General features: G+C 48.8%; 1 protein-coding gene across 3 annotated transcripts in view; it reads right to left on the bottom strand.

The window, feature by feature from the left end:
• Nucleotides 1-27,963, bottom strand: part of LOC117364549 (dynactin subunit 1-like) — a 206,168-nt gene that overhangs the window by 48,359 nt on the left and 129,846 nt on the right. For all 3 annotated transcript variants that reach the window (XM_033953860.1, XM_033953839.1, XM_033953848.1), the window contains exons 17-19: nt 16,865-16,927; nt 7,432-7,581; nt 4,816-4,977 (exon numbers count right to left, since the gene is read on the bottom strand). In XM_033953860.1, the coding sequence (XP_033809751.1) occupies nt 4,816-4,977; nt 7,432-7,581; nt 16,865-16,927 (375 nt within the window). The remainder of the gene's footprint in view (nt 1-4,815; nt 4,978-7,431; nt 7,582-16,864; nt 16,928-27,963) is intronic.

The following is a 27,963-nucleotide window of genomic DNA, read 5'->3' as shown; positions in this document are numbered from 1 at the left end:
GGGCCAATCCGGCCTCATTCCGTCGTTGGCTGCCTGCCGGACAGGCGAGTTTGACTCCCGTCTGTCCGGCCAACTACACAAAGGTACGGGGAAGGGGGGTGGGGGTGTCGTGGGGGTCGGCCAGGGGGGTCACGGGTCGGCTGGGGGGGCGGTCGAAGGTTCTTGGGGGGGACGGTCGTTGGGGGGAGGGGGGTTTGCGTCTAGGGCAGGAGGGCCTGGGATCCCTCCTGCCCGTAATGTAGTGCGGGGTGGGGGGTCGCCGTGGCCAGGAGGGTTTGGGCTCCCTCCTGGCCCGAACAACTAGCGGGGGGGGGGGGGTCGCCAGGGCCAGGAGGACTTGGGCTCCCTCCTGGCCCGATATTGTCGGGGAGTTGGGGAGTCGGCGGGGCAAGAGGGCTTGAGCTCCCTCTTGCCCCGATAGTGTTGGGGGTGCCGCGGTTGGCTGGGGCAAGAGGGCTTGAGCTCCCTCTTGCCTCGATCGTGTCGGGTGTCGGGACCGCCAAGAGGAAGCAGCAGGACACCGGTAGGAGCTTCTACATGATGGGGGGGGTCGGTAGGCTGTGGGGGTGCGAGCGATCCTTCAGGGTGGGGGTGCGGGTGCGAGTGCGTGCGAGCGGTCCTTCGGGGTGGGGGTGCGGGTGCGTGCGAGCGGTCCTTCGGGGTGGGGGTGCGAGCGGTCCTGCGGGGGGGGGGGGGGTGAATCGGACGTCGGGGGGAACTATGTAAAAAAAAATTTGTACAACGTGCTCACGCGTATAACGTGCAAGGGTATGCGCGGTACGTAAAAACTACGTATAACACGCGCGTTATATGCGAGAAAATACGGTACATTTAGTTCCCCATGGACAGAAGGTTTCAAGTCTTCACAGGTGGGTGACATTCAACAGATCACATCCAGAAAGAAAATGCCATAGCATAGGAACTCTGTAGAAGCTTTTTGAGACTTCACTAACAAGTACAGTATATACCTCTTCTCACACTGCACTGCTAAAGTGTGGCATCCTCAGTTCTTACATAACTCATTTTAGAAAACAACTAAGGGAAATAGGAGAGTATGTAAGAACACCAATCCTGCTGTCCTTAGAAAGCATCTACAAGTAACTTGTTTTTCTTCAAGGACAAGCAATATATCAATTTTTATTTTGAACTCCCAAGTTACAGGGTATATTAAAAAAAAAAAAAAAAGAAAATGGAAAACTTACTCCCAGTGGGCAGACACCAAAATTGCCCTCAAGCATTTTTTCTCTCTTTTAAACAAAGAAAAGCTGGAAATGAAAAGAAAATGGCCCCTAAGGAAGATGGCATTGGACTGTATACTTCATAGAGATTCCACTGGATAGACTACCTACATCTGTTGATGTCTGGATACGGATTCTCAATGCAATGAAATCTGAATATATGGACCGATGTTCACATTACATTACATTACATTAGAGATTTCTATTCCGCCATTACCTTGCGGTTCAAGGCGGATTACAAAAGATATAAAAATGGGGGTTACAAAAGATATAAAGAATGGGGGTTACAATAGAAGAATAATAGACATTTCTAGCGTTGTACAGAGTAGATCATTTGAAGAGAGTTGTAAAGATTCGATCCATTGTCATTTCTAGAGTTGTTGAGAGTAAGTGTTGTTAAGAGTAAGAGATTTTAAGAGTAGGTGTGGTTAGGACTGTTTCAGGGCTTTCTTGAAGAGTATAGTTTTTATTTCTTTTCTGAAAATCTTGTAGTTTGCGGTGGTTAACAGTAGGTTGGAGATTTGGTTATCCAGTTTTGCAGCTCGGGTGGCTAGGAGGCCATCGTATTGTTTTGACCGTTTTACTTCCTTGATCGGGGGAGGTGTGAAAGGGGAGTGCGTTTTTCTATGTCTGGTTGAGGTTGCTTGGATGAGGCGATTGTTTAGGTAGGCTGGGCTGTTTCCGTTTAGGGTTTTGAATATCATGCAGTAGAATTTAAATAATATTCTTTCTTGGATTGGTAGCCATCATAAATCTCTTCAGTGAAGACTGATTTCAAGTGTATTACCGACACTGCCTTTCTTCTTACATTAAGAGCCTTGACTTAATATTAACCTCAAACCTGTGCAGGCATAACTAAAGGAGATGATAGCCAATTTGACAGAGTTCATTTGGTATCAGCAGTCAAAGGTTTATATGGGGAAGAGTGAACAACTGGGCAGACTTTCTAAAGGCTTTGAATCACTTCAAATAGAATGCTAAGGCTTTTTTGCTATCCAAAGTGTGCAAAGCACATTCATTATTTTAGACATGTAGATTTATTGAAAAAATCATTGGTAAGACAAATAGGGTGAAAAGCAGATACTAAGTTTTTCAACCTGGCTTGGCACATGCATTCCAAGAAGTCAAGTCTGCTAATTGTATGCTGAAATGATCACCAAAAACATTTTATCTCAAATGGCTCTAAAGGAAACTCATCAGCTGTTATAAGAACTTGATATACCAAGACACAGTAGGTAGCTTGATGAAAAGTTTCAATAAAAGTAAGCCAGACAAAAAATTGGGAAAGAGATGGGTTTTCCTTGACAAGCACCAAATGTTCTAGGGTGAACTCTAAAAAGTTGGTTTTAAACCTGACTTGGACAGATTCAGAAGGTATTCAAGCAGTTTTACAGGACAGAAAACATGTGATCTAGGGCCTTATCACATCACAAACCACTTCCATGATATTGTCTAATGGAGTCTCCCAGCATTCAAAAGAACCTGAGATATGCAATAGATATATACAACCAAAATACAGATCTCAGAATGATGAAAACTGAATAAAAAAAGTGGGTAACAAGATGGTTAAGTGTTTGATTCTAAACCAAATTATTAAATACTGCTAATCGCTAAAACCTTATCAAAATTAATACTCCATCAACTTGAAAATAAACTTTTAAACAACTTTCTCTGTTGTACAGAAAATCCCCACTGAAAATTATAATGAACTGTAAGGAAGTGAGCATATCATAATGTGATGATAGTTCAGTTCATAGGACCTCTTATGATTCAGATATCATTTCAAGTCCACATCCTGTGTCCTTATTACATAATCATGTACGCTCACTCCTCCCCCTCAAAAAATAAAGCCTAAATACTAATCTCTTCTATGGAAAAGCACTGTTTAACAAAGTGGCTGTTTGCCACAACCAGCGCTGATATAGAATGTAACTCTGATGTAGAGTTACATTCTACATCAGAACTGGTTATGGCAAACAGAATAATGGGACTGCTGAAGATTTCTACACAGAAATATTCCAATTAATAAATTCAGAACAAAATCATTTTTTCTCTCCTTGCTAAGTATTCTATTTTTCCATTCGTTTTGGCTGTATTTCCACCTTGTATTTTCTTTTCTTCTATCTTTGCAGGGTGTGCTGCCCATTTGACATATCTTCTCTTTCCATGTCCACCTTCCATCTTCCCTCTGCATCCTTATCTATCCTTACCAACATCCACCCTGTGTCCTTGTCCCTTTGTACCCCTGTGATCAGTACTGCCCTTCTGTGTCTTCATCCCCTCTCCATCCAGCATTCCCCCTCTGTGTCTCCATCCCTATCCTCCTTCCATGTTTAGCATCTCTTCTCTGTGTATCATCTCTCTATTCTTTTCTGTCCACACCCCCTGCCTGGTGGCTTGCACGTCTCACCTCTCTATTCCTTGCTCATCCCCTGCAGTCCGCATGTTTACCTCCCTGAGTCTAGTGTTCCCTCCTCTTCCCATATCTAGTCTCTATCTCTCCTTCCCTCCCTCCCAATCCAGCAGCACCTCCCTCCTCTGCCCCAATCAAACAGTACCTCTCCTTCTCAACTCCCTAGGTCCAGCACCACCTCTCCTTCTCCTTCCACTTCCCTCAGGTCCAGCAGCATATCTTCCTCTCACCTCCCCCTCTGACTAGCAGCAGCACCTCTCTTTTCCCCTCTCCCTCCCTTCCCTACCAGCAGCTCTCACTTTGTTAAAACTTGCCTGCACAGCTTTTGTAGCATTAGCCCTTCAATTCCTTCAGGCAGCCTCAGGGCCTTTGCTAGGCCAGGCCCACCTCTAAGGAAAGAGGAAGTTGCATCATTGGAAGCGGACCCAGTCTAGCAAAGACCCTGAAGCTGCCTGAGGGAATTGTGGCGCTAAAGCTATAGCAGCTGTGCAGGCAAGTTTCAACAAAGTGAGCTGCTGCTGCTGTTGCTAGTTGGGGGAGTAGGGGAGAAACAGAGGCAGAAAGAGGGCAGGAGATATTCTGATGCCACATAGCCCCTGGGGTATGAGTACCATGTGTTGGGAACCTCTGTTAAACTACACTAATGTTTACTACATGTAATTTTACTATATTTCATTTTATTCAGTGAGACCCAGGTACTAATAATATGCATTAATGGCATTAGTGCACAATAATGAGTTAGCACACATCAGTACCTCTAGGTGTTGATTTCCAAGGGATACAATGTCACCTAGAGCACAAATATTGCTTGAAGATTCCAGAGTAGAGAATGACATGGGGACAAATTTTTCCTTGTCCCAGTGAGTTCTTTTCCTGTCCCTGCCCCATTCCTGCAAGTTCTGTCATCATCTGCAGAAGCACCAAACACTTTACAATTATAAGTGTTTGAGGCTTGTGCAGCTAAGGCAAAGCTTATAGGAATGGGGCAGGGACAGAGACAGCGCCAGAACTCATGGGGATGGGACAGGGAAATTGAGTTCCTGCGGGGACAGGGAAAAATTTGTCCCCGTGTCATTCTCTATTCCAGAGCATAAGTATGTCTAGCTCAGTACAGAAAATAATTTTTAATATTCTCCACACTGTGAGACTAAAAGTCACACTCACCTGTTCAGCAGCTTTAAATGCTAGATTTTCCAGCCTGCCTGCCTGTAACCCTTCATTTTCAGACAAGGGTGCAACCATCTGTGCTCCTACAGCAGCCACTTCCTGCAGCACCGCCACCACCCAAGTAAGATGCTTGCGGCAATCCAACAGTGAATCTGATACCTAGACAAGAAATGAACGAATGAATACAATACAAAATATATTCCAACACAGACATGAAGTAATCTAAGCAGAGCAGGAATGCTGTGTGCAGCAGAGAACATTTTCTAACATAATGGCAAATAATGCTGTAATTTTCACATCCCTTCAAATAATGAAATAAAATACTCTTGGTGCACTAAGGGGTCAGTCAATCCTTTTGAATAAAGAGTGGAGTGGAAAGGGTAGACGTGAATCACTTGTTTACTCTGTCTAAAAATACTAGGACTAGGGGGCACGTGATGAAGTTATTAAGTAGTAGATTTAAAACAAACCGGAGAAATTACTTCTTCACATGTGTAATTAAACTTTGGAATTCGTTGCTGGAGAATGTGGTGAAATCAGTTAGCTTAGCAGGGTCTAAAAAAGGTTTTGGTAATTTCCTAAAAGAGAAGTCTACTGGCCATTTTGAGATGGCTTGGGGAAATCCACTGTTTATTCCTAGGATAAGCAGCATAAAATTTGTTTTAATACTTGGGATCTAATTAGGCACTTGGGACCTGGGTTGGTCACTGTTGGAAACAGGATACTGGGTTTGATGGACCTTCGGTCTGTCCCAGTATTGCAATTCTTATGTTCTTATGAGATGGGCACCAAGCTTTACTTTTTAAAAAGTTATACATTTCCTCAAAAATCCTACAGTTTTTAACCTCTACTTTTTTAAAATTTTTCTATAAGCTAATGTTGAAAGCAATAAAAATCCAACCAATAATAACAACTTAATAATCAATATAGTTTAGAATTCCTATGCTTTCAAGCAGACTTTCTGGGACACCAGCCCACACAGTGGTACAAATTAATATCTGGATTATTGAAAAAAAACCAAGGAATGGTCTTAGAGACATTTGGAGCATTGAGATTAAGCACGAAATTACGGCATCTCAATGGTCACGTATTTGGTCTTGGAGGATGAGATGTACAATGTTTGCATCTATGAGACAAACGTGGTTTTTCTTGCTGCATAGAGCTTTCTGGACCCCTGTTCGTTTTAAGATAGCTCTAAATCTGATAAATGCTGGCATTGTCATCTTGAAGCAGGGACTTTAGATCCTTTGTTATTCTATTGTCCATATATATTAGAATTTTGGAAATCAATCTGGAATCAAATTAATTCCCTATTAGAAAATCATGTGGCATTATCATATGACACAGTTTTATTTGGTATAGAAATGAGGGATAAGAAACAAATCTCATCTAATAACAAGTTATTGCTAATTTTAACTGGGGTTGCTATTCAACAGATCACTTACAATTGGAAGAATTGGAATAGACTTAATTATTGTTTTTGGTGGAACTCTGTATGCCATATATATAAAATGGAAAGGACACTAGCTGTCCAAAAAGGAAATTATAACAAATTTAAAGATGTGTGGAGGCCATTTATAGATTATTGTAAAGATTAAAAATATTCTTCCTTGTATAAAATTTTAAGATATTAAGGGGGGAGGGGGGTGGGTATTTGTGATTATAATTGAAACAAATCATTTTCATAAATAAATAAGGGAGGGGTAATATTTTATATTATAATGATCAATTATAGGATTTCAAGTGTATTTGAATGCTTAATTGATAAATGTGATGCACAGAAATTTAGCTAGTCAAAAATTTGGAGAACAGAAAAGTCTTCAAAAGTTTCTGTAATGTTTATAAGATATAGATCTAATCAGTAATGGACTATAGCCACCAGAAATACTGTCTTCACCGTGAGATTCAGAAGGGACACCTCTTAGAGAGACTCATACGGAGGCTTAGAAAGGCCCTTTAAGATATTAGGATTGCAGGATGGAAAAGGCTGGTGCCACGAAGACCACAATCTGATCACCCCCTTCAAACATCGGACCACATCCAGATGTGATGCTAGAGATAGCTTTCCTCCTCAAGCTCGGAAGCACAAGAAGCCTGCCACCTGAAATTTGAGAGATGCCACCGCTAGGCCTTTATCTAGTCTGGCTTGCTGAAATGCCAGAATCACAGGAATTGGTGCCTTGAAAGGCGCTATCTGATCTTTGGTGCACCAGAGCTGGAAAACCTTTCAGGTCTTAGTATAAGCTGCAAATGTTGATGGCTTTTTTGTTCAAAGAAGAGTCGAAATGACTACATCCGAATAACCCTTATTGGTTAAGGCCATGCGCTCAAGAGCCATGCCTTAAGACCAAAGAACTCAGAGTTCTTCATGGGAAATGGTCTCACCTATTGCACTGGAAAATAAGGTTATGAGTGTTGACATTTAGAGGACTCAGTCATATGTTCTTGTATTCAAATGTTTTTGTTATTGCCACAGATCACATTCATATCACTAATTGTATTAACATGAAACTCTGGAAATGAGGAGATGCACATAAATACATAGATATCTAGTCCCTCTACACCTAATGTATCTTTTTTCCTGGTAATACCCACTGTAGCCATGCTTCTGACCTGTTGTCCAAAGTTGAGTGCTGCAGGTATTCCAGGTGCATCTGTACCAGGCATGCGCCGCCTGACCTTTTTGCAGAACTGCTGGATGTCACTGCAAGAGGTTTCCAAATCTTTCAAAAGGATGGCTAGATCTGAGGCCTTTTGCCCTTCCTGAGAGAAAAATAAGATACATAGTACAAAATATACTGAGTAAATATTCAGCCCACAATGGTCAGTGTGTTTTTATACACTGGCCACTATGCACTGTTTTATACTTGGATTTTTGAGTGCCAGGCTGTGCCCAGTTACCAGCACTAAACATCTGGTTATAACCAGGGCTGCAGCATTTATCCGGGCACTGGTCAAATTCAGACCAATACTTGGCTAACTGGTTAAAGTCATATGTCACTAAGGGGGAAGAGATGAAGTTTATGGGCAAGGGGGTCATTGCTATTTTTGCTGTGGTTAAAGCATTGTATGATACACTTAGAGAGATTTGAGCCTGATGATATGAATGGCTAAGTTTGGAAAATCAATAAAGTTAATTTTTTTTAAGTTAGGACAACCTTTTTTTGCTGCCCTTTATTCAGCTAGTCAGTCAGTTAGACTGAAAATCTCAGCGAACAGCGTAAACACCAATTATGCCCAGACAATGCTAAGGCCATCTACCTGAATATTAACTGGATAGTGCCACTGAATAACTGGGTTTGCCACAATCAGTGCGATTTAACTGGCCTAGAGCCTCTCCTGTCTGTTGAAGGCCCAATACTCAAATAGATTTATTGTGAGCTTCTATACCGCTGCTAATTAATGGGGAGTCAATTCAGAGCGATTTGCATGAGCTTCTGTAAAAGGTGTTACAATACAGAGTTACAAAGAGCTTCTGCAAGGTGTTACAATACATGGGCTCTATACAGAGTTACAGGGGCTTCTGTAGTGGTGTTGCAATACAGAGTTATTAAAACCAGCATAATTATGGCATAATCAATCATCCTACTTATGTTACTGGCACATCGATCGTCCTATTTATATGTATATATTCATACCAAATCAATTGTCCTACCTATATTCACATCTAATATTACTATGGCAGCTAAGTACACAATATTTACACACCTCCTAAGGAGTTTGGCCTATTCAACTAAATATAGTCTATATACATGTATCTGTATAGTGTTTTATGTTTTTCTTTATTAAGATTTTGAAACATTTTCACATTCCAAAAGAACTTAAGGAAATTGGGGGCGTGGCTTCGCAGCGCATGAAAATGGCTGGGTAGAGGATTAGCTCCGTTGTGACAGGCAAATTTTATTGAGATTTCAGCAGTTAAAATTAATGAATAGCGAGTGAAAGGAGAGAGTTTAAATAAGAAATGGCTTCGGGTAAACCCAGTAAAAGTACTCTGACGAATTCAGGAACGGGAAGTAAAAAAAGAACAAAAATGGATTTGGTATCCCCGACAGCGATCCCGTTACCTCTAGATGAAATTGAAAACCGGGATTTGATGAACGAGCTACAGAAGATCAAAGAAATAGTAAGCGATAACGCTAAAAATATAAAAGAAGTGAAGGAGGAAATAGAGAGTTTGACAAATAGAATGCAGGCAGTTGACTTCAAAATTGAACAGTTAGAAAAGCGCACCGAAAAATCTGAGGCAGAAGCGCTGGTGTGTAAAAAAGATCATAGGGAAATAGAGGTGTTAAAAAAGGACTTTGAAGATTTGTCAAACCGTGAACGAAGAAATAATCTGCGTCTGATTGGGATACCTGAGGGGATTGAACAAAATGATCCTATTCAATTTGTGACTAATTTTATCCCAAAGATTTTACCGTTTAAAAGCTCTTTTCCTTTAGAGGTAGAAAGAGCACATCGGATACCGATGAAAAGATCAAATAGCCAGAAAGGTCCCCGTCCACTAATTTTTAAGCTGCTAAGACATCAGCAGGTGGTAGAGATTATAAAGCTGGCTAAAGCAAACAAGGATCTTAAATGTCAGGACTCTAAGATCTTTATAGTGCCTGACTTTGCAAAAGCTACAGCATACAGAAGAAAAGCACAGTTACTTACCCTAACAGGTGTTATCCAGGGACAGCAGGCATATATTCTCACATGTGGGTGACGTCATCTACGGAGCCCCGATGCGGAAGCATTTTCAAGCAAACTTGATTGAAGATTTAAGTTTGCTCTGCTGCTCCACGCATGCGTGCCTTCCTGCTCCACTAGGGGGTGCATCCCCTCGTGGTCTCCAGTTCACTTAACTAGCCAAGAAGCCAACCTCGGGGAGGTGGGTGGGTTGTGAGAATATATGCCTGCTGTCCCTGGATAACACCTGTTACGGTAAGTAACTGTGCTTTATCCCAGGACAAGCAGGCATGATATTCTCACATGTGGGTGACCTCCAAGCTTACTGAAGAGGGATGGAGGGAAGTTGGCAATTTAAGCAAATAGATTTCGCAATACCGATTGGCCGAACCGGCCGTCGCTTCTGGACAGGGAGTCCAGGCAGTAGTGGGAGGTGAAGGTATGAATCGAAGACCACGTGGCAGCCTTGCAGATTTCCTCGATAGGTGTGGACCTGAGGAACGCTACGGAGGCTGCCATCGCTCGGACTTTGTGTCCCGTTACTCGACCATGCGGCGCGAGACCAGCCTGAGCGTAGCAAAAGGAGATGCAATCGGCCAACCAGTTGGACAAGGTGCGTTTGGAAACTGGGTGGCCTAACCGGTTTGGGTCGAAGGACAGAAACAGTTGTTGGACTTTCCGGTGTGGCTGAGTGCGTTGGAGGTAAAAGGCCAACGCTCTTTTGCAGTCAAGAGTGTGGAGCGCCACTTCTCCGGGGTGAGAGTGGGGCTTGGGAAAAAACACGGGTAGGACGATGGACTGATTGAGGTGGAAATCAGACACTACTTTAGGTAGGAACTTTGGATGGGTGTGGAGTACCACCTTGTCGTGATGGAATACCGTGAAGGGTGGGTCCGCTACCAGCGCTTGTAGCTCACTAACCCGCAGTGCGGACGTGAGCGCGAGTAAGAACATTACCTTCCAAGTGAGGAATTTTGGATGGCATTTGTCTAGTGGCTCAAATGGAGGTTTCATTAGTTGAGCCAGAACCACGTTAAGGTCCCAAACCACCGGGGGAGGTTTGAGAGGGGGGTGGACGTTCAGCAGACCCTTCATGAAGCGAGTGACTAAGGGATGGAGCGAGAGGGCTTTCCCTTCCAGGGGCTGATGAAAGGCCGCAATCGCACTGAGGTGTACTCGAATGGAGTTGGTCTTTAGGCCGGAATGAGATAGTTGAAGTAGATAGTCCAGGACCAGGGGGACGGGGACCGACACCGGGTCCTGGCTGTGGGAGGAGCACCAGGTTGAGAATCTGGTCCACTTTTGGGAGTAGCAGGTTCTCGTCGAGGTTTTTCTAGAGGCCTCCAATATCTCCCTGACTGATTGAGACACGGGGAGAGCAGTCAGGGGGAGAGAAACCAAGCATTCAGATGAAGAGACTGAAGATTGGGATGTAACAGTGAACCCTGACCCTGTGACAGTAGAGAGGGAAACAGAGGCAGAGGCAGTGGATCTCTGACACTGAGTTGAAGTAGTAGGGAAAACCACGGCTGGCGTGGCCAGCGAGGGGCAATCAGGATCAGGGTGGCTTGTACTGTTTTCAGGTGGACAAGCGTCTGCAGTATCAGAGGAAACGGTGGGAATGCGTATAGGAACCTTCCCTCCCAGTCGAGGAGGAAGGCGTCGGCCTCGAGCCGGTCCGGGGAGTATATCCGGGAGCAGAAGAGAGGCAGCTTGTGATTGTGAGGGGACGCGAACAGGTCTATTTGAGGTGTCCCCCACCGTTCGAACACCCCTCGTAGGGTCTGGGAGTGTAGTGACCACTCATGTGGCTGGAGGAGGCGGATGAGCCTGTCCGCCAGGCAGTTTTGTTCTCCTTGTATGTACACCGCTCGGAGGAAGGTGTTGATGGAGATTGCCCATTTCCAGAGGCGCAGGGCTTCCCGACAAAGGGGCCAAGACCCTGTCCCCCCTTGTTTGTTTATGTAGTACATCGCTACTTGGTTGTCGGTTCGGATGAGAACCACTCGGTCGTGGAGCAGATGTTGGAAGGCTACAGCTGCGAGATAGATGGCCCGGAGTTCTAGCACGTTGATGTGGCAGCGACGGTCTTGTGCTGACCACATTCCTTGGGTGCGTAGGCCGTCCAGATGGGCTCCCCAAGCGTACTCCGACGAGTCCGTGGTGAGTACCTTGCTGTGGGGTGGGGTGAGGAAGAGCAAACCTTTGGAAAGATTTGAAGAGTCGCCCCACCAGCGGAGCGATCGTTGCAATGAAGGAGTCACTGTCACGGAGCGGTCGATCGGGTCCCGGTCTTGACGCCATTGAGACGCCAGGGTCCATTGAGGGATTCTCAGATGGAGGCGGGCGAAGGGTGTGACATGGACGGTGGAGGCCATGTGGCCCAGGAGGGTCATCATCTGTCGAGCTGATACCGAGGTCAGCAGGGAGATCCTTCGGCTCAGACTTACTAACGCCTCCAGGCGCGGAGGGGGGAGGAAGGAACGGAGGCGAACCGTGTCCAGCGTGGCCCCGATGAACTGTAGGGTCTGCGAGGGGCATAGTTGAGATTTTGGGAAGTTTATTTCGAACCTCAGACTTTGTAGGTAGGTAATAGTCTGTTGGGTCGCTGAGATAACCCCTTCCCTGGACGGGGCTTTGATTAGCCAGTCGTCCAGGTAGGGGAATACCTGGAGGCCCTGGGAACGTAAGGTTGCCGCTACCACCACGAGGCACTTGGTGAAGACCCGAGGTGATGATGCTAGTCCGAAGGGGAGGACTCGGTATTGCAGGTGCCAGTCCCCTACCTGAAAACGCAAGAACTTGCGGTGAGCGGGGTGCACTGGGACATGTGTGTACGCCTCTTTGAGATCGAGGGAGCAGAGCCAGTCGCCCTCGTCGATCAGGGGGTAAAGTGTCGGTAGTGAGAGCATCCGAAACTTTTCCCGTACCAGGAATTTGTTGAGGCGTCTCAAGTCTAGTATTGGGCGTAGGTCTCCCGTTTTTTTTCAGTACCAGGAAGTAACGGGAGTAGAAGCCCTTCCCCCGTTGGTCGGGGGGAACCTTCTCCACTGCTCTCAGGCGAAGCAGGTCTCGAGCTTCGGAGAGGAGTAGGGATAGCTGAGTCCGGTTGGGAGGGCAATTCCTTGGGGGGTTGTCCGGGGGAATGGCCCGAAAGTTGAGAGAGTACCCTGATGAGATCACGCCAAGGACCCATGCGTCCGACGTGATTTGTTTCCAGCGGGGGTAAAAGGCTTTGAGTCGACCCCCAATGGGAAGGAGGCCTGGGACTATGGCGGAGGGGGCCCGCCCCCTTCCGCATGCCCCGTCAAAAGGACGGGGATGGTTTGGTGGTCGCAGGCGGTTGGGACTTGGGCATGGCCCTGTGGTGGGCTTGCGGACGCCTGGGTGGGGGCCGCGAGAAAGCAGGGGTGGACTTTTGTGGGTAGCGGCGCGGAGGGGCCCTATACGGCCTGGCTGCTGGCGGTTTGGGCTTTTGCCGGACAAGGGAGGCAAACGAGCGTTCATGTTCGGAGAGGCGTTTTGTAGCCGCCTCGATAGTGTTATCGAACAATTCCTTTCCCACGCAGGGGAGGTTAGCCAACCGGTCCTGTAAGTTGGGGTCCATGTCAACCAGGCGCAGCCAAGCTAGTCGGCACATGGCGATAGCGAAGGCTGCTTCTCTGGAGGAGAGTTCGAAGCCATCGTAGGCCGCGTGGAATAGATGAAGGCGCAGGTTGGAGAGGGACTCTAAAAGCAGGCCGAACGTTCCTTGCCGGGAGGCCGGTAGGTCAGTCTCAAAGGCTCTCAATAGTCCAATGAGGTGTTTGAGGTAGGATGTGAAGGTGAAAGTGTAGCTTTGCACCCTAGAGGCCATCATTGCGTTTTGGTATAGTCTCCTGCCGAACTTGTCCAGGGTTCGGCCTTCTCGGCCTGGGGGGACCGCTGCTGAGACCCGGGACGGGTGAGCCTTTTTCAAGGAGGATTCTACTAGTAGCGATTGGTGGGAGAGCTGTGGTTGCTCGAATCCCGGGTAAGGTACTGTGTGGTACTTGGCCTCCATTTTGGAGGGTACGGCCGTGACCATGTAGGGGGTCTCCAGGTTCCTGAAGAAGGCCTGTTGGAGTACCGGGTTAGGTGGTAAGCGAAGGGACTCTCTGGGCAGTGATGGCATATCCAGCTCCGCCAGGTACTCCTTAGAGTATCTGGAGTCGGACTGGAGGTCTAAGTCCAATGCGTGGCCCATGTCTTGGACAAAGCGAGTGAAGGATGGGCGAGATGTCCCCAGGGCCCTGTGCGGGGTCGGGGAACGAGACCTTCGTCGGGTGGAGAAGGATAGGGAGGCTTCCCTCGAGTATCGAGGTTCATGCTCTGATCCATGCTCCGAGACTGGGGAAGCACTGTGAGAGTGTTCCGGAGTTGTCGATCTTCGGCGTCTCGAGGGGCCCATCGGAGACGATGCCGGAGTTAGGGGTACCGATCGATGTCGGATCGGTGACCTCGATCCGGACTCCCTCGGAGAATACGTCCGAGGGGGAGTTCGGAGGATGCGCGGGTTGGAGAGTGATAACTCAGCCACCCTTAGTGGTCCCGTACGAGGTGTGGGAGAACGGCCTCGTAGGGTTGGTGAACCTCGGGCCTTCTTGGAGGTACGGCGGTTCGAGGTTTCTGTCATTTTAGCCCGACGTTTTGCCCCTCGGCGGTCTGCGGAGGGGGAACGTCTCGGGTGTCTCGGCGAGGAGTCCGAGGAGGATGGGATGCGGCGAGGATTGCGCACCTTTCCTCGAGGTTGTTCGGTGCGAGGCTCAGGCTGGTCTGGCACATTCGAGGTCGAGGTCGATTGAAACTGGGCCATTGCAGTGGACAGCTCCGACGTGATCATCGCTCGGAGTAGGTCCTGGAAGATGGGCACGGACAGCATCGAAGGCATGTCCATTGCCTCGGTGCACTCCACCTGGGGCGACCTCGTATCAGAGTATTCCCGTGTGGTGGAGGCACGGCCCGAAGGCTTGGAGGGCTTAGTCGGGGCTGTAAGCATGGGGCTTCTGCCATGCGTCCCCGAGGCTGGCTTCTTCGCTGTTACAGAACCTGAAGAGGGAAGAGGGGACTTACCCGGGGCCGAGGCTTTCTGTTGTCCCGAGGACTTCGGGGTCGAGTCTCGAGGCGATGCCGAGGTATCAGGGGCCGAGGTCAAGGCCGGGGCCGAGGTGGAGGGTTGGTCCGGAGTGAAGAGGTCCGCCATGCGGGCTTTTCTTCGGCGGAGGGCCCGGTTTTGGAAATTAGCGCACTGGGGGCAGGAGTCGGTTGGATGAGCCGCCCCCAGACAGAGGATGCACCGGCGATGCGGATCTGTGAGAGAAAGAAGCCGCTCGCACCGGGTGCACTTTTTAAAGCCGGTCAAAGGCCGGGACATTAAATCGAAAGTAGCCGCGGCTCGATTAGCCACGCGGCCACGGGGACCCGGAAGCCTCCGGGTCGTCGAAAACAAAGCAGGAATCAAGTAAAGAAGTAAAGAATTCGCGCACAGCGACTTAATCGAGAAAAAACAAGAAAAAATTGCGGTGCTAGTTGGGGCAGAGCCTGAGAAACACGGCTTCTAGGCTCGCGGAAAATTTTGAACTGGAGACCACGAGGGGATGCACCCCCTAGTGGAGCAGGAAGGCACGCATGCGTGGAGCAGCAGAGCAAACTTAAATCTTCAATCAAGTTTGCTTGAAAATGCTTCCGCATCGGGGCTCCGTAGATGACGTCACCCACATGTGAGAATATCATGCCTGCTTGTCCTGGGATAAACAGCTTTTGGATTTAAGACCTAAACTTAGAGCATTGGGGGCAAGATTTGGATTAATATACCCTGCTATTATGAGGGTACCTTATGAGAATAAAACTTATAATTTTGAAGAAGTAGTCAAATTAAAGGAATTTCTAGATCAATATGATTTGCCTATGGATTCATGAAAGTAAATGGATACTGTAATTAATATATACTGAGTTTGATTTTTGGATTAAAAATAGGGGGGAGGGAGAGTCTAAGTATGTATATGTTTGGATAAAATATTTTGTTGATAGGGGAGGGGATGGGAGGTGGGTGGAGGGAATTAAAACATGTGTAATAATATTGCTTAAGAATATCAAGTGAGTGATGTGAATTACTTGTAATAATATTGTACACTTGTTGAAAGAAATAAAAAGGAATAAAGATGAAAAAAAAAAAAAAAAGAACTTAAGGAAATTACACCATAGTAAACAAGAAGATAAATGAAAAAAGAAACAAATCAAGGAAAATTTAAAGGTGATACAGCCCCCATTGCAAGGAAAGAGATATCTCACAGGCCCTAACTATGGAATTTTTACTAATCTACATTAAGCACTTAAACACACTTAGTGCAGCAAAAATAGCCTAACAGGAGATGTGATAAAGTATTCCGCTCTAGTTTTGGCATGTGCATGCGTTAAGTGCGTGGTGGTTACTTTTTTTGATGGGGCATTGTCAAGGGTAGAAAGTGAGTGTGTGCTAATCAGTTAGTGCAGGGGTAGGGAACTCCGGTCCTCGAGAGCCGTATTCCAGTCGGGTTTTCAGGATTTCCCCAATGAATATGCATTGAAAGCAGTGCATGCAAATAGATCTCATGCATATTCATTGGGGAAATCCTGAAAACCCGACTGGAATACGGCTCTCGAGGACCGGAGTTCCCTACCCCTGAGTTAGTGCATCTACTTTACTGTGTGCTAACTGGTTAGCACACAGTTAACATGGGTGTCTTTACCACCTCCTAAATAGGTGGCGATAAGTACTCCTACGGCAATTATTTATTTTTAATGGTCACATGCTAATGCTAACATTAACACATGGCCATATATTGGGAAAAAATGGAAACCAGCCCCTTTTCATGGTCGTAGTAAAAATGGCCTTAGTGTATGGGAAAAAGATGTGAAAGGCCATTTCTTACTACAGCTTAGCAAATGGGCACCTACATTTCTCAAAATTGTATTCCCCAGAAAACCACTTACAACTTATCCAGAAGAAACCCTTCCAATTGTGTTGGTTCAAAGAAAACAAACAGTTTCCCTTGCCAAGTTACAAAACATTTACACAGGATCTTCAAAAAGTACCTCCCACTGCTGTCACCCTGGTTTCAAACCAAGAAATAATTTCCTCTTTAACTGTGTAGCCCAAGCCACATCTGGGAAAGTCTGAATTCTCTGATCACAAAACATCTTTCTTTTTAAACAATCAAATCCTTCTTAGTAGAGAATATGACAAGGAGGGTAGTCTAAGAAACAATGTCCAAAGAACTCTCAATGAAATTAGTCCAATCAAAAGGCTACCTAAATTATTTAGTAACTGACCATAGACTGAGAGAATCCTGGGACATTTCAAGCTTCTGCTCACCTGCAAAAAGGCTCGGAGTCTTCCCACTTCTACTGCCATGCAGTCCAAGGCACTCAGAGTAAACTGTAGCACAGAAAGGCAAGTATTAATTCAGTACAATCAAAAAGAAAGAAAACTGTTGAGGGTTCCATATAGTCATTCTATACAGACCTTATCTTTAAGAAAATTAAATGTAAAAGGTTTTGATTTTGTTTAGCTAGGGATATTCTAGCTTCCAATTTGTCAGTTTCTTTAATAAAGAGGCAAGCATCTATTGCCCATGCCTTCAAGCTTGTGGCTATTTTACCAAGCAAGTTCTTTTGAGTGGAGCAGCCTGCTAGTTAATGCAGTGAGTGGGATCTAGGGAAACAAGATTTCACTTCCTCACTAACTCTCCTTGTAGCTCTAAGTCACTTTGGGCTCCTTTTACTAAGCTGCGTTAGCGTTTTTAGCGCGCACTGCAGATTAGCGCATGCTGCCCCCCGTGCTATGAGCCAAGAACTAACGCCAGCTCAAGGGTGATGTTAGCATCTAGCGGGCGGCAATGCAGCGCACGTTAAAACCGCTAGCGCAGCTTAGTAAAAGGAGCCCTTAATGTGGGCTTGCCTCAAGTACAAAACTTAGGGTTAGATTTACTAATACAGTCAAACCTTGGCTTGCGAGCATAATTCGTTTCAGAAGCATGCTTGTAATCCAAAGCACTCATATATCAAAGCGAATTTCCTCATAGGAAATAACGGAAACTCAAGACGATTCGTTTCACAACCCATAAACTTTAATACAAAATACTATACGTACTTAAATTGCAAGACCTCACTCATTTAGAACGCTCACTACACTTCCGCAGTGTCAGAGGGAGAAGAACCATCGGCTCAGTTGTGATGTGTGTATACTGTATATACCGTATTTTCACGCAAATAACACGCACCCGTATAAAACGCGCACACGTGTATAGCGCGCAGAAATCACGATGATAAGCACAAAAACTTTGGTATAACGCGCTCACGATTATACCGCGCATGCTGCCCGACTCTCCGTTCACCCCCCCCTGACTTCCGTGCACTGCCCCGCCTCTCCGTGCGCTGTCCCGACTCTCCGTTCACCCCCCCTGACTTCCGTGCACTGCCCTGACTTTCCGTGCGCTGTCCCGACTCTCCGTTCACCCCCCCCTGACTTCCGTGCACTGCCCTGACTTTCCGTGCGCTGTCCCGACTCTCCATTCACCCCCCCTGACTTCCGTGCACTGTCCCCCCTTGAAGGTCTGTCCCCATCCTGAAAGCCTGATGCCCCCCCCCCGACGTCCGATACATCCCTCCCCCCGAAGGACCGCCGACTCCCCAACAATATCGGGCCAGGAGGGAGCTCAAATCCTCCTGGCCACGGCGACCCCCTAACCCCACCCCGCACTACATTACGGGCAGGAGGGATCCCAGGCCCTCCTGCCCTCGACGCAAACCCCCCTCCCCCCAACCACCGCCCCCCCCCCAAGAACCTCCGACCGCCCCCCAGCCGACCCGCGATCCCCCTGACGACCCCCCCACCCCCCTTCCCCGTACCTTTGGTAGTTGGGCCAGAAGGGAGCCCAAACCCTCCTGGCCACGGCGACCCCCTAACCCCACCCCGCACTACATTACGGGCAGGAGGGATCCCAGGCCCTCCTGCCCTCGCCGCAAACCCCCCCCCCCCCCCAACGACCGCCCCCCCCAAGAACCTCCGACCGCCCCCCCAGCCGACCCGCGACCCCCCTGGCGACCCCCACGACCCCCCCACCCCCCTTCCCCGTACCTTTGGTAGTTGGCCGGACAGACGGGAGCCAAACCCGCCTGTCCGGCAGGCAGCCAACGAAGGAATGAGGCCGGATTGGCCCATCCATCCTAAAGCTCCGCCTACTGGTGGGGCCTAAGGCGCGTGGGCCAATCAGAATAGGCCCTGGAGCCTTAGGTCCCACCTGGGGGCGCGGCCTGAGGCACATGGTCGGGTTGGGCCCATGTGCCTCAGGCCGCGCCCCCAGGTGGGACCTAAGGCTCCAGGGCCTATTCTGATTGGCCCACGCGCCTTAGGTCCCACCAGTAGGCGGAGCTTTAGGATGGATGGGCCAATCCGGCCTCATTCCTTCGTTGGCTGCCTGCCGGACAGGCGGGTTTGGCTCCCGTCTGTCCGGCCAACTACCAAAGGTACGGGGAAGGGGGGTGGGGGGGTCGTGGGGGTCGCCAGGGGGATCGCGGGTCGGCTGGGGGGCGGTCGGAGGTTCTTGGGGGGGGGCGGTCGTTGGGGGGAGGGGGGTTTGCGTCGAGGGCAGGAGGGCCTGGGATCCCTCCTGCCCGTAATGTAGTGCGGGGTGGGGTTAGGGGGTCGCCGTGGCCAGGAGGGTTTGGGCTCCCTTCTGGCCCAACTACCAAAGGTACGGGGAAGGGGGGTGGGGGGTCGTGGGGGTCGCCAGGGGGGTCGCGGGTCGGCTGGGGGGGGCGGTCGGAGGTTCTTGGGGGGGGGCGATCGTTGGAGGGAGGGGGGTTTGCGTCGAGGGCAGGAGGGCCTGGGATCCCTCCTGCCCGTAATGTAGTGCGGGGTGGGGTTAGGGGGTCGCCGTGGCCAGGTGGGTTTGGGCTCCCTTCTGGCCCGATATTGTCGGGAAGTCGGCGGTCCTTCGGGGTGGGGGTGCGAGTGGTCCTGCCGGGGGGGGGATGTATCGGACGTCGGGGAGTCGGCCGGGCAAGAGGGCTTGGGCTCCCTCTTGCTCCGATCGTGGATGCGGGTGCGGGTGGGAGCGCGTGCGAGCGGTCGTTCGGGATGGGGGTGCGAGCGGTCCTGCTGGGGGGGTGAATCGGGCGTCGGGCGGGGGTGGGAACTATGTTTTAAAACTTTTGTATACCGCGCTCACGCATATAACGCGCGAGGGGTATGCGCGGTAGGTAAAAACGCGTATAACGCGCGCGTTATATGCGTGAAAATACGGTACTTGTATTGCAAGACATTGCTTGTATATCAAGCTAAAATTTAAGCAAATGTTTTGCTTGTCTTGCAAAACACTTGCAAACCAAGTTACTTGCAATCCAAGGTTTATGCACACTGATGTGCATTAATGCAATTTAACACATTTATTTAATGTGAGCACTATTATTGTTGTGGAAATGTGACCTAGTAGATAGAGCAGTTGCCTGAGCACCCTAAGGTTGAGAATTTGATTCCCACTTCAGCTCCTTGTGACTTTGGGCAAGTCACTTAACACTTCATTGTTCTATGTAAACCGCTTTGATTGTATAAATCACACAGAAAAAAAAGTGGTATATCAAGTTCCATTCCCTTTACCCTTTATTGTCAATGTGGACTATTCACTAACTAAAAGGGTAATTTTAAAGGCTTTTGTAGCAGGTAAAACATGTTAAATACACATGGAAAATGGCTCTTATAAAACTCTACAAGAGTACATACTGAACAAAATAGTAGGTGTACAGCAAGCCTGTGCCTTTTATATGATCAGGGCTGATCCTTTCACTAGGTGGGGGCCAGGCATTTGCCTGGAGTGTCACAGTTGGAGGGGGGAGAGAAGACAGGAGGAATTTGAATGGTAGTATGGAACCAGCAAGATCAAGACAGTAGCAATGAGCCTTCGAGTATCTGTGTGTGCTTAAGGCCCACCACGCCAAGTCCTGCCTCTGCCATAGTTGGCTTTAGAGAGACCAGGATACTGCAAACCTGGACAGTGTTTGGGTATCTAAAGGCTCCACACCATATTCTCTGCTCAGGGGCAGCTATGCTAGACAGTTGGACTATGAGGATGGAGAACAGAGAAGAGAGGAGGGAAAATGCTGGACTATGAGGGTGCATGTGCATGGTTGAATGTTTGCCAAGAAGAACACAAAAGCAACAGTGAAGGAGATGAAAAAGCAAAGCAGTCTATGACGTTTTATTTTATATTTTTTAGGGCTCATTTACATATCTATATTTGATTTTTAGGGTTCATCTTATATATACATATTTGGTCTTATCTTTTTTTCTTTTAATCTCATATGGCTTGTTTTGCATATCATCTCTTTTAGAGTTTATATATATTTATGTATCACCTATTTATATGTACCGTATTTCCCCGCATATAGGCCGCAGAAAAGGGCGGCCTATGTTTAAAAACCGGAAGGTAAGCCACGGCTTATCTTCTGGTGCCTCCCCTGCCTTTTATCATCATCTTCCCCCCACCCCCGGTACCTTTATCAGAGGCCCCTGGACAGCAGACTGTGAAACTCCAGCAGTGCAGAGCAGCTGCAATCTCTTCGGCATCCAGCCTGCCCCCGCATCGCCTGCTGAATGGCCGACGTCAGGTCTCGCAGGACTCACGTGAACTGATGTCAGTCACTCAGCAAGTGGTGCGGGGGCAGGCCAGATGCCGAAGAGATCGCGGCTGCCCTGCACCGCTGGAGATTCACTGTCTGCCATCCAGGGGGCTTCGCTAAAGTTACCGGGGGTGGGGGGATGATGTAAAGTCCGTACATAGGCTGTCCCATATAACTAGGCTGCGCCATATCACTCTCCACATATCGGTTCATAGCACATTTTAGTCTTACAATTCCATTTTTCATCTTCTTCCTTTTCTTCAATATATCTGAAAAAAGTTATGGCTCTCTTTTATTTTTTTTTACATTTTTTTTTTTTATTATTTTATTTATAAAATTTTACAATATTTCCAAGCATATACATCTTGTACAGTAAAGTGAGATCAAACAACATATTAAACTAAAATTCCAAAATTGATATTTACTACAAGGAAATACTAATCTAGCTGATCTCACACTAGTCCTCAATATTATTGGATCCACTATTAAGAGCAGAACATATATAATTCAAATTAATTAAGTAAGAAAAATCCTTGTCTGACTAAAGTGCAGGGAGCTAATTTCCCATGGACGTTGTTATTCCTTTTTCAAGACGTTTCATTGAGAGAAAACTAATCAGTTGAGATGGCTCTGTAAATATATACTTCAATGATAAATATCTAACTACACATTTACATGGATATCTCAAGAAAAAACTACCCCCTAATTGAGTCACTCCAGGTTTTAGAATTAAAAATTCTTTCCTTCTTTTTTGAGTCTCTCTAGAGACATCAGGGAAAATCTGAATGTGCTGCCCCAGGAAGTCTTTGGACCTATTTTTAAAGAAAAGTTTTAATATCCAATCCTTGTCTGGAGCCAAAGCAACAGACAATAAGAGAGTAGCTGGAACAGCCAGCTCTCTATCTGATTGTTCCAGTATTGCCGAAATGTCCAATGACCTCTCCCGGGGTTCCTCAATGTTTTCTTCTTTGAATTGGGGCTTAGCAGGTAGGTAATACACTCTTGTAAGAGGAGGTAAGGAGTTTTCAGGAATTTCCAAAATTTCCATAAAATATCTTTTCACCATTTCTCTAGGAGAAGTTGACAGGATCTTTGGAAAATTTATAAATCTCAAATTATTTATTCGACCATTATTCTCCTGTACTTCCAACTTCTTCTTGAGTAATATATTATCTTTAACCAACATATCTTGATTTTGTTTCAATAGCATTAGCTCCTTATTTGTATTTTGTGTCTCTGTTTTAAATTGTAACATATCCTGCTTTAAAACTTTTATTTCTTCCTTTTGTTCTTTTAATTCTTTATCCAAACTTTTTATTTGAGGATTTAAGGAATTCCCCAAATTCACCACCAAGTCCCATAATGCTTCGAGTGTGATTGTAGGAGGTTTTGTAGGTGAAAAAAGTTGTAATGGTGTAGTATCTAAATGTTCTGAAATTAGCTTTACCTCAGTGACGTCTTGTATTCCCCCAACCTCTGTTGTCCCGGTCGCAAGTCCTTGCAGAGAGATCATTCCACTCTGCGTTGTCATATTCGGCGAGCCCTCCATACTAGCCTCTGTGGACAAAGAAAAACCCACCTCCTCAGGTGGATTCTGGTCCCGTGGGGAGCTGGCAGCTTGCGGCGTCGGTTGAAGGGGTGGCGTCCTAACGTCGGGGCTAAGAGTGATATCATGCTCAGGGGAACCCACCGCACTACTCTCCGGTGGTATCCCCAATGAGCTAGGACCTGACCCTTCTTGTTCCCGTTGTAGGCGTCGGAGAAAATCATCAATGGTAACCACTGGGGTTAAGGGTCGCCGGGAGGCTCCTCCGGTATTCCTTCCTCGTCTTTTCGGCATTATTAAGAAAAGAAAAACTTCAACGACGTCCTCACTGCAGCAGACATGGGATAAACATCTTAGATCCAATAATAGGGAGCAGGATCCAAGCCGGGTCTATGTGCCCCAAATGAAAGTTGCCCACTATCGGCTCCTGGACTCCACGTGGCTCCTAAAGGGCTCCCAAGGGGCCCGCGCGGCTGCGGCCGCAACCGCAGCAGCGGCTGCTTTTTACGATGTTGGAGACGGACCCAGTGACGTCAGGGGTCTGTCTCTGTGAATGCCTGACTGCGCCGCTAAACAGGAAGAGAAGCCGCCGCTGTTGGAATCCGGGACCAGCAACGGGTCACCCCACAACTCTCCTCCAGTCCGGTAACTGCTCCCAGTACTACTACAGCAGCGGCTGCTTTTTACGATGTTGGAGACGGACCCAGTGACGTCAGGGGTCCGTCTCTGTGAATGCCTGACTGCGCCGCTAAACAGGAGGAGAAGCCGCCGCTGTTGGAATCCGGGACCAGCAACGGGTCACCCCACAACTCTCCTCCAGTCCGGTAACTGCTCCCAGTACTACTACAGCAGCGGCTGCTTTTTACGATGTTGGAGACGGACCCAGTGACGTCAGGGGTCCGTCTCTGTGAATGCCTGACTGCGCCGCTAAACAGGAAGAGAAGCCGCCGCTGTTGGAATCCGGGACCAGCAACAGGTCACCCCACAACTCTCCTCCAGTCCGGTAACTGCTCCCTTTTTTTTACATTTTTAGCCATTTGCTCTTCTGCTTTTGCCAAATGTATCTCTCTCTTGGCTTCTTTCAGCTTTTCTGGTAGTCTTTTCTGTTCACCTCTTATTGAGTTTTTTTTAAATATTTCACAAACGCCAAATCTTTTGCATTTATTTTCTATGCCACTAGTTTGGAGAACCATATTGGGTTCCTTTTTCTCTTATTTTCTTCACATAAAGGTCAGTAGCCATTTTTATTGCTCCTGTTAATTACCGTATTTTCACGCATATAACGCGCGCGTTATACGCGTTTTTACCTACCGCGCATACCCCTCGCGCGTTATATGCGTGAGCGCGGTATACGAAAGTTTTAAAACATAGTTCCCACCCCGCCCGACGCCCGATTCACCCCCCCAGCAGGACCACTCGCACCCCCACCCCGAACGACCACTCGCACGCGCTCCCACCCGCACCCGCATCCACGATCGGAGCAAGAGGGAGCCCAAGCCCTCTTGCCCGGCCGACTCCCCGACGTCCGATACATCCCCCCCCCCCGGCAGGACCACTCGCACCCCCACCCCGAAGGACCGCCGACTTCCCGACAATATCGGGCCAGAAGGGAGCCCAAACCCTCCTGGCCACGGCGACCCCCTAACCCCACCCCGCACTACATTACGGGCAGGAGGGATCCCAGGCCCTCCTGCCCTCGACGCAAACCCCCCTCCCCCCCAACGACCGTCCCCCCCCACGAGCCTCCGACCGCCCCCCCAGCCGACCCGCGGCCCCCCTGGCCGACCCCCACGACCCCCCCACACCCCTTCCCCGTACCTTTGGAAGTTGGCCGGACAGACGGGAGCCAAACCCGCCTGTCCGGCAGGCAGCCAACGAAGGAATGAGGCCGGATTGGCCCATCCGTCCTAAAGCTCCGCCTACTGGTGGGGCCTAAGGCGCGTGGGCCAATCAGAATAGGCCCTGGAGCCTTAGGTCCCACCTGGGGGCGCGGCCTGAGGCACATGGTCGGGTTGGGCCCATGTGCCTCAGGCCGCGCCCCCAGGTGGGACCTAAGGCTCCAGGGCCTATTCTGATTGGCCCACGCGCCTTAGGCCCCACCAGTAGGCGGAGCTTTAGGACGGATGGGCCAATCCGGCCTCATTCCTTCGTTGGCTGCCTGCCGGACAGGCGGGTTTGGCTCCCGTCTGTCCGGCCAACTTCCAAAGGTACGGGGAAGGGGGGTGGGGGGGTCGTGGGGGTCGGCCAGGGGGGTCGCGGGTCGGCTGGGGGGGCGGTCGGAGGTTCTTGGGGGGGGACGGTCGTTGGGGGGGAGGGGGGTTTGCGTCGAGGGCAGGAGGGCCTGGGATCCCTCCTGCCCGTAATGTAGTGCGGGGTGGGGTTAGGGGGTCGCCGTGGCCAGGAGGGTTTGGGCTCCCTTCTGGCCCAACTACCAAAGGTACGGGGAAGGGGGGTGGGGGCGTCGTGGGGGTCGCCAGGGGGGTCGCGGGTCGGCTGGGGGGGCGGTCGGAGGTTCTTGGGGGGGGGCGGTCGTTGGGGGAGAGGGGGGTTTGCGTCGAGGGCAGGAGGGCCTGGGATCCCTCCTGCCCGTAATGTAGTGCGGGGTGGGGGTAGGGGGTCGCCGTGGCCAGGAGGGTTTGGGCTCCCTCCTGGCCCGATATTGTCGGGGAGTCGGCGGTCCTTCGGTGTGGGGGTGCGAATGGTCCTGCCGGGGGGGGGGGATGAATCGGACGTCGGGGGGGGGTGAACGGAGAGTCGGGACAGCGCACGGAGAGGCGGGGCAGTGCACGGAAGTCAGGGGGGTGAACGGAGAGTCGGGACAGCGCACGGAAAGTCAGGGCAGTGCACGGAAGTCAGGGGGGGTGAACGGAGAGTCGGGACAGCGCACGGAGAGGCGGGGCAGTGCACGGAAGTCAGGGGGGGTGAACGGAGAGTCGGGACAGCGCACGGAGAGGCGGGGCAGTGCACGGAAGTCAGGGGGGGTGAACGGAGAGTCGGGACAGCGCACGGAGAGGCGGGGCAGTGCACGGAAGTCAGGGGGGGGTGAACGGAGAGTCGGGACAGCGCACGGAGAGGCGGGGCAGTGCACGGAAGTCAGGGGGGTGAACGGAGAGTCGGGACAGCGCACGGAGAGGCGGGGCAGTGCACGGAAGTCAGGGGGGGTGAACGGAGAGTCGGGACAGCGCACGGAGAGGCGGGGCAGTGCACGGAAGTCAGGGGGGTGAACGGAGAGTCGGGCAGCATGCGCGGTATAATCGTGAGCGCGTTATACCAAAGTTTTTGTGCTTATCATCGTGATTTCTGCGCGCTATACACGTGTGCGCGTTTTATACGGGTGCGTGTTATTTGCGTGAAAATACGGTAGACCACTGTTTTTCCACCTCTCTTATGTCCTCTAATCCTAACAGCTCTTCTTTCAGGTTCTCTCCCATTTTACTAAAGTCTGTATGTTTGAAATCCAGGACTTTTGAGTTTTGTGTGGCCACCCTCTACTTTAGCTGTTATATCAAACCAAATTGTTTGATGATCACTACTTCCCAGGTGGGCACCCACTCAAACATTAGAGATACTCTCTCCATTTCTGAGCCAGATCCAGAATCGCTTTTTCCTTGTGGGTTCTGTCACCATTTGTCTGAGCAAAGCCTCTTGAAAGTCATCCACAATCTCTGTACTTCTTTCCAATTCTGCTGATGGAACTTTCCAGTCAGCACCTGGCAGATTGAAATCACCCAACAGCAGCACCTCCTCTTTCCTTCCTAACTTTTGGATATCTGCAATCAGATCTGTGAACTGGAAATGCTGTTGCAGAACATAGAATTACAGAAATCTGTGATGCTCCGGGTACATCTGAATATGGAGATATGCCGCTGTGAGATCCAAGGATGCCAGAAACTCTCCTGGAGAGACAGCAGCTATGACTGAGCAAACTGTTGCCATGTGGAAATGAAACGAAAAGCAGTTGACTGACTTTAGATCCAGAATGGGTCTCCAATCCTCCAAGCCTTTCTTTAGCATGATGAAGTATAAGGAGTATCTGCCTAATCCCGATTTGTGTTCCGGAATGGGTCCTATCACTCTAATGTCTAAGAGAAGTTGCAGAGTAATGTGGGACCCTGGACTCCTTTACGGCTGATCTGTCGGAGAGTCTAGAAACAAGTCCGGAGGCAGGCAAAAGAAGGCTTATCTTGTGCCCCACCCAACACCCATTAATTGGATGAAACATGTCCACTCATGGTAAAACTGAGAAAGTCGGCTTCCAATATGAGGAAGCCCCACCTGATGCCATTGAGGCTTTTTAGGCGCATCTGCTGCACAGGAACCTGAGGCATGGGAACGTCTGGAATTGGAACTGTTGTAACGAGGGCAGAAGCCCTGGGAATATCTCTGGGAGGAAAAACCTGTGGATCCCTGACAAAACCTATAAGAGGAACAAAAATTACTACGATCCCCTCCCAATGTCCAGTGAAACTTGTTCACAGGGAGAGAGACTGAGGGCGTTGCTCGGCAACACTGGTCATGAGATCATCCAGACCTTTACCAAAAAGAAGCTGGCCCTGGAAAGGATTACTGCTTAGAGAGACCTTTGAGGCAGCAGCCCCAGCCCAATGGCATTCAAAGAGCCCGGCATGCGGTCACTGCATAAGCAGAGGCCTTACTAAGAACTCGAATCATAAAGTACACCATCCATCAGCAGTGGAGGACAGAAAAGCACCTCCACAGAGGATACACTGCACAATCTGGTATGATAAGCTCTTGCTGTAATGGAAGTGGCTGCCACCGGTCTGAGTCCCAAAGACGCCACTTCAAAAGGCCTTTCAACATAATATCAACCCTATGATCCTGAGAATCTTTAAGCATCACACCCCCATCATTAGGGAGGGCTGTGCGCCTGATAACCTGCTCCATGGCAAAATCTACCTTATGCTGTTCAAAACTTGCTGAAAATCAGGAGCCAGAGGATAAAGCTTAGACATAGCTTTAGAAGGTCGGAAAGAGCTTTCTGAGGTATTCTATTTGTAACTAAACCAAGTAGTGGTGGATGGGATGGAAGAAAGGAAGACAGCACATTATAACGGTACATGACTGAAGCCTGGGAAGTGGAAGGTGGAGAATCCAATTGGAGCTCTGGCAGAACATCAGCATTAAAAAAGTGGACAGAACCATGCTTAAAAACTGCAGACGGGAGGGTCAGCACCCAAATCCAGACCCCTAATCTCTTTCAGAATTACCTATAAAATAGCCCTTTTAGC

Source organism: Geotrypetes seraphini, chromosome 1 (assembly GCF_902459505.1).
Source record: "Geotrypetes seraphini chromosome 1, aGeoSer1.1, whole genome shotgun sequence".
Taxonomy (NCBI): Eukaryota; Metazoa; Chordata; class Amphibia; order Gymnophiona; family Dermophiidae; genus Geotrypetes; species Geotrypetes seraphini.
This window is presented reverse-complemented; position numbering and strand designations above follow the sequence as displayed.